Source organism: Bufo bufo, chromosome 8, assembly GCF_905171765.1.
Source record: "Bufo bufo chromosome 8, aBufBuf1.1, whole genome shotgun sequence".
In the NCBI taxonomy this organism is placed as follows: domain Eukaryota; kingdom Metazoa; phylum Chordata; class Amphibia; order Anura; family Bufonidae; genus Bufo; species Bufo bufo.
Window position 1 is genome coordinate 160,031,837 of NC_053396.1, and position 7,604 is coordinate 160,039,440.

Sequence of the window (7,604 nt, forward strand, 5' to 3'; positions counted from 1 at the left end):
AATATCAGCACTAATCATATAGAATTTACTGGTGACAAAGACTAAATATGTGTTATTACAAGTAGTCAGCTACTCCAATGGCAGTCACCCTCCTGTAGAGAATACACGTCATAGCACAACATAATACTAACACAGCACAATTTAAAGGGGGTCTTCCAGAACTGCACAAATAAAGTTTTTGAATTCCGCACAGGATTTTCAAGTACCTGGGGCTGAGCTGCAATTACACATTTATATAAGGGGTTGAGTCCGCACAACCTGCCTGTAGGTGCAGATCACTATGGCGAAATACATATACAAACGGAAAATGCAAATGTGATCGCACACTACATCCAGCACTCTGCCCTCCATGCTGGATGAGACATTGGTTTATATTTTGGCCAAAGCATAGTAAGCCACTCACCGCGTCAAGGTCGTCTCAACTGAGTGGTCCCTAACTCTTGTTCCCACCTGTTCATGGGCCATGACAGCCACATAAAATCCAGGGAATGCAGGTCAGCATGCAAGCCAAGTACACTTTGCTTGTAACCCCGTCCGGTGCCATTACAGCTTTCATCGGATCCAGGGATGCAAGTACCAACATGCATGCTGAACCCACCATATACTTCTCCTGGAGCCAGATGGCCAATGGTAGGTTCTATATAAGCAGACTCAGTTTTTTTTTCTTTATATTTTTTTCTTTGTAGCATATATTGGAGGCGTGGCGATCTCCTTTGAGTCATTGCACACCTGACCAGTCAATCTGTCCTGGAGGCTGGTTTTAAAGTCAGTATAAAACTGAGTCTGCTTATATAGAACCTACCATTAGCCATCTGGCTCCAGGAGAAGTATATGGTGGGTTCAGCATGCATGTTGGTACTTGCATCCCTGGATCCGATGAAAGCTGTAATGGCACCGGACGGGGTTACAAGCAAAGTGTACTTGGCTTGCATGCTGACCTGCATTCCCTGGATTTTATGTGGCTGTCATGGCCCATGAACAGGTAGGAACAAGAGTTAGGGACCACTCAGTTGAGACGACCTTGACGCGGTGAGTGGCTTACTATGCTTTGGCCAAAATATAAACCAATGTCTCATCCAGCATGGAGGGCAGAGTGCTGGATGTAGTGTGCGATCACATTTGCATTTTCCAATTACACATTTATCATTAAAATACGCCACACTGCAAACTGTATATTTGTGACTTTTTTGGAAAAAAAAAATTGTGCTAGTGCTGTTACTGCGCTGGCCTTGCTACTTTTCCAAAAAGTGAGGGCTGATGGTCCTGCCACATTCATCACATTTAGGCCTCATGCACACAGTATTTTTTCACGGTCCGCAAAACGGGGTTCCGTTGTTCCGTGATCCGTTTTTTTTTTCGTGTGTCATCCTTGATTTTTGGAGGATCACCAGACAAAAAAAAGTGAAAAAAAAATCTAAGTCAAGTTTGCCTTGAAAATGATAGGAAAAAAACGGACACGGATCACGGACACGAATGACAATCTTGTGTGCCTCCGTGTTTTTTCACGGACCCATTGACTTGATTGGGTCCGCGAACCGTTGTCCGTGAAAAAAATAGGACAGGTCTTATTTTTTTCACGGACTGGAAACACGGATCACGGACGCGGATGACAAACGGTGCATTTTCCAAGTTTTCAACGGACCCATTGAAAGTCAATGGGTCCGCAGAAAATCACGGAAAATGGAACAACGGACACGGAACCCAGCAACGGTCGTGTGCATGAGGCCTTAGCATTAGTTTTCTGGTGTACAAGAACACAGGTGCTGGCATAGATTTCAGTTCAGGCACACAGACTGACGAATCTAAATGATGTAACTAGAGTCGCAAGTTAAATAGTATCGTATCGGGTATGCCACCCCAGTTTGTGGATGTACAAAATTTCTACCTTTTACAATGTATTTACAGTTTACACATGATAGGCATGGGAAGCATCCTGTGCTATTTGTTGTCAGTGTTGTCTGTCTTGATTTTTTTTTTGACATCCCCAGTATCAAAGATCAGTTAGTCAAGGCTGATGTGGGGACGTCAAAAAAATCAAGACAGACAACACTGACAACAAATAGCACAGGATGCTTCCCATGCCTATCATGTGTAAACTGTAAATACATTGTAAAAGGTAGAAATTTTGTACATCCACAAACTGGGGTGGCATACCCGATACGATACTATTTAACTTGCGACTCTAGTTACATCATTTACGCACTCACATGTCCATGCAATTTAATCTACGTAGGCGAAACTACCACTGACTTCAAGTCACGGCTTAATAATCATCGTCTAAACATAAGAAAAAAACGGCTTGACTTGCCAGTGTCTAAACACTTTACGGACCTCAAACACACTGAAAGAGATCTCAGGTATTATTGATTTTATACCTATGCCCAGAAGAGGTGGCAACAGGGCTAATCTTCTAAACAGACGGGAGTTGAGGTGGATTCACACCCTTAATTCCCTCAAACCTTATGGTCTAAATGTGGACTATAAAATTGGGGTGGGTTAGATTTGTGGTTTGCCTCCTTGCTGTATATTATGGTGTTGACCGCTTTCATGTATATTGTGGGATTTTCTGTACAAGACAAAAAATATGTTCTTTATTATTCTTTATTTATTCTTATATACAATATACTTATTTTCTTTTTTTTTCTTTCTTTTCTTTTTTCCTTTACTCTGCGGCAGGTGGGCCACGGAGCATGAAGTGAGGAGATATGAGGCTGTAATTGTGGACGGCATGCCTATATAAGGATTGTCTCTTTTTGTCAGTACATTTCTTGCTTTTAGATGCATTTGGTGCTTCTGTGACTACAGTCTGTTGTTTACATAGCAGGTACATATGAGGAGATCCCTCCCTATTAGGTGGTAATGGGTGGGCATTGATCACAGATTCAGTGTGACCCCACACTAACGTGTTGGTGCGCAACTGATCTGGGACCACGGATGTGGGCTGCAGCTTTGATGTTGTTGCGTCCCGTATCTGAACTCACCCAGCCACTAATGTAGGCCATAGGAGCACTAATATGTGCCTTCACCTGACTTTGTTATACATCGGCTGTCACTATCAGAAGTCCCTGGCAATACAGGCAGGATGCCCTGATTCAAGATGGCGCAAGAGACATCAGAAGGCTAACACGCAGTTGCAGTACAACAAGCACATCGTAACCCGGAAGTACGCCACATACGTCACTGTGACATGCGCAGTCACGCTACAGGCACGCCGAACCGCATGAACCATGACAGCCGTCCATGCTCCACATCCTCCTTCACCCTCCGTCTGCCTGACCTACGCAGTAAGCACTTAGCACTTTATCAGCATACACAGCTGACACCACTTATTGTATGATTAATAATTATGAAGTATTCATATGCATCTGTATATTACACTGAATATTATATGTATTTTTTAATCGATTATTCACTTTATTATTATGCACTGACTTTCACCATGAGAATTATTGCAAATTTGATATATGTACTGTATTTTGTATTTGATTAATTTATTTGTTATGAATTGAGCACACCTGTAGTGCACATTGATTGTATTCACCTTTACTGGTATATATACTCAGTATTTTGTCTGTACATAGTGCTTGAGAAAGGCTCACACATTGAGCCGAAACGTCGCTTGTCCCATATGGGTCAGCTGCACCCGTATTTGTTCCATTGACGGTGCTGCCACTGAACTCTTTTGTTTCTTTATATATATATATATATATGTATTGTGATGTCACAGTAAAGGAATAATACAGCCCACAATATTAAAGAACAGAAAGGACACATACAAAAAGATTACCATGTGTACTGTACACACACTGGTAACATGCACACAAAATGTCATAGTATAGGGGTAATGTAATAATGTCACAGAGAAGATATCATGTACAATGCATAATATTTTCCATAGCACATCACGTATATCTCACCACCAAATGCCTGAGTGGAAATGGGCACCCTTACTTGTTGCCCCCCATGTATATGTTATGCTTGCTATCCTGGTATCCTAGATCTATCTACTGTATCTTTCTCACATCTATTTATACATCCAAGTAGGTGAATGGTTCATCTTACCTGTTGATGTTGCTAGACCAGCGGTTAAAATCAGCATGAACAGGTGTAAGAGATATCGGCTGATCCCTGGATCCCTCATTTTAATTACTTTGACATCTAGAATAAGAAGAAATGACATTGGTTTATGGCACTTTACGTTCTTTATTTTCCCATTATCTTGTTTGACCTTCATATCAAAACAGGATATTGAAGAAAGTGACCATACATACAATTTGCAGCAGGAAACATTGACTCTGTCTAAAACCTGTTCGAGCTGGGTTTTAATTTTGCTCATTTTCAGCACAGGATATAGAAGCAGCTAGCTTTTGCAGTTGGATATGCAGTGTCCCACTGCTACAGCAAATGGGTTTTTTATGTAAAATATTGATATATAGGCTGCAAAAAGATTTAAAATGTGATTTATGGTATTACTATGTGTTTTATGTGTCAAAGGCAGATAACAGTTAATAGGCTGCATTTACCAGCCACTAGGTGGGACTGTATACCTCTCCCCATGGAAAGGAGGAGGTAGAACAGTCTAGAGAATGTGTGGATAGCAGCGGAAGCAGAAACAAGATTCAGTGTAGATGCAAAGCCATTTTTGAGAAGCATACCAGTGTCAGAAGGAGGTGCGACTAGAAGCCCTGTGGAGATAAACTGTTTAACCAGAAGCTTATAGACTTCATAGCAAACACTGTCCAGAAGATAAAGGCTTCCGGCACTGGACGAGTTCAAACAAGGCAAAATCCGGATATGCCCACCATACTACATCCTGCAGTGGAAAACTGTAGTAAACTTAAAGAGAACCTGTTACCTCCCCAAACCATCCCCAGCCACCAGCAGTATCTGCGTGTAGCCAGCAGTGTATTTCTGATGATTCCCTTCTTCCTGAAGGCAGATGCAGCAAAAGTACTGAAAACGCTGTTTTATCCCCTGCCCAGCGCGCTTCTCCACATATGCTTGAAGTCAAGGGGGCAGCGGCCCTTCCCTGCCCCTTTGATGTGACTGACAGCGCTTATGCAGAGAGTTCGGCTGCCTTTGCCGAACAGCCGGCTGTAAGTCACAGACGAAGGGGCAGGGAAGGGGGCGTAGTTACCGTCACTTAAAGCAAGGAGGCCGCTGCCTCCTTGACTTCAAGCATGTGTGGAGAAGCGTGCCGGGCAGGGGATAAAACAGCGTTTTCAGTACTTTTGCTGCATCTGCCTTCAGGAAGAAAGGCATCATCAGAAACACACTGCGGGCTACACGCAGGTACTGCTGGCGGCTTGGGATGGTTTTGGGAGGTGACAGGTTCCCTTTAAGTGTGAGTATGGCAACCTGTGCAGTACCCCAGGACAGGGTACTTTCAAAAAGGTTTATTGTTATTATGTTAATTGGTCTAATATAATGTTATGATTTAATGGTTTTGATGGTTTGTGTGGTTAGGTCAGGGTTATTAATCCTGAGTCTACCCCTTCTAGGATACTAGGAGAGGTCCCTAGCTCCTAGTTCAGTGAGTTTGAGTCTAGCTGAGAAAGAGAGAGGAACTACATGTGCTCCCTCCTCAGAAGACTAAGCCTGAGTCACAGAGAATCACCATCTAAGACATTTATGACAAGAAACCAATTTACATTTTGATAACATGGACAACCCCATTAACAAAGGTTATTAGTTGGCTAATCGGAAGTAATGCAATGTTGTGCTTCAACTAGCAATAAATTTCAAGTTCTCTGCTTGCTGTCAGTGAATGGAAACATTGATTGATTTGATCCAGAGGCTGAAAGTCTGTCTTGATCATGTCCAACTAGTACAAGTTCAAACAAGTCCTGCCAATTTGCGAGCAGTACGTTTTCAGGACAGGCTTTCCACTAGCAAAAAGATGTGGCAGTAAGAAGTGGAGTGGACATGGGATTTGTTTCTATTTTAAGGCCCCCTTCACACGGAGTTGTGGGGTGGATGCGTTTCAGGTGCGTTCAGGGAAAATTGTGCAAGTAGACACGCAATTTCAGTCAGTTTTGACTGCGATTGCATTCCGTTGTTCAGTTTTTCCCGTGCAAGTGCAATGCGTTTTGCACGCGTGTGAGAAAAAACTGAATGTGGTACCCAGACCCGAACCCGGATTTCTTCACTGAAGTTCGGGTTAGGGTTTGGCGTTCTGTAGATTTTATTATTTTCCATTATAACATGGTTATAATGTAAACTAATAGCATTCTTTAATACAGAATGCTAAGTAAAATGTCAATTGAGGGTTAAAAAATAATAAAAACATAACTCACCTCATCCACTTGATCGCGCAGCCGGGATCCTCTTCTTTGTTCTTCTTGGAGGACCTGCAAAAGGACCTTCACTGACGTCATGGTGAGCGCGGTGACGTGAGCGCAGGTCCTGATGAATGAAGATAGAAGGTCCTTCTATCTTCATTCAGCAGGACCTGCCCTGCAGTCACCACGTGGTGAGCGCGATGACGTCAGCGAAGGTCCTTTTGCAGGTCCTTCAAGAACAAAGAAGAGGATCCCGGCTGCGCGATCAAGTGAATGAGGTGAGTTATGTTTTAATTATTTTTTAACCCTCAATTGTAAAGAATGCTATTATTTTCCATTATATCCATGTTATAATGGAAAATAATAAAGTACTGTATTTACCTGCGTATAAGACTACTTTTTAACACATGAAAATCTTCTCAAAAGTCGGGTGTCGTCTTATACGCCGGGTGTCGTCTTATATGCCGGTATACGGTGTGCTGAAACTTACTTCCTAGCCGGACTGGAGGCTAGCTGAGCCACCGTGCGCTGCATCCCGGCCAGCCGCTTCTGAAGCAGCCTCCTCTCCCTGCTCTCAGTAGTTTTCTCATGCTGGCAGTATCACATTGCGTACTACCACTCAGATCGTCTTGAAGACAGGGAGGGCTGGGCAGGCAGGGAGAGCTGACACACCTAATCCAAGTAGGCTTTGTATGCATTGTGCACAGAAAATACCGGTACATCGCTTGCCGTGATTGGCTGGTTGTTGTATACTGGGTTGGATTGGCGATTCTCAGGGAAGGCAGGGGAAAGCAGGAGCATCTGCACTTCAGCCAATTCTAATGTTGGAACGGCGGATTTCTAATGAAGTTTGGTGTGGATCTTATCTGTGGTGAAAAAACAGAGTCTATCTGGGGAGCAGATACATGTGGTGGTGAATACAGTACAGCACCAGTATCTGTACATACAGTACAGCACCAGTATCTGTACCGGTTCATACAGTACAGCACCAGTACATACAGTACAGTATACAAATGGCTAACAGTCAAGACCCCATCATGGCTCTACCAGCAAGAAGAAAGAAATATGAAGCCAGTTTCGGACTTAAAGTTGTAAACTTTGCCATGGAACATAATGCTGCTGCAAGAAGATAAGGAGTAACAGAAAAGATGGTTCGGGACTGGAAAGCAAATGAAAAAGCATTAAAGAGTATGCCAAGGGGTAAGTGTGCATTAAGAAGAGGCACCCCACATTGGCCAGAACTCGAAAAACATGTAGCAGACATGGTGAATGAGCATCGCCAAAACGGTTATGTAGTGACACAAAATAAAATAAGTTTGTTTG

General features: G+C 43.0%; 1 protein-coding gene across 1 annotated transcript in view; it reads right to left on the bottom strand.

Annotated features, from left to right (window-relative positions):
* Positions 1-4,306, bottom strand: part of LOC120978102 (adhesion G-protein coupled receptor G4-like) — a 28,658-nt gene extending 24,352 nt beyond the window's left edge. The window contains exons 1-2 of the mRNA XM_040406330.1: positions 4,272-4,306; positions 4,063-4,158 (exon numbers count right to left, since the gene is read on the bottom strand). Coding sequence (XP_040262264.1) covers positions 4,063-4,158; positions 4,272-4,290 — 115 coding nt within the window. The 5' untranslated portion in view covers positions 4,291-4,306. The remainder of the gene's footprint in view (positions 1-4,062; positions 4,159-4,271) is intronic.
* Positions 4,307-7,604: the final 3,298 nt, after the last annotated feature.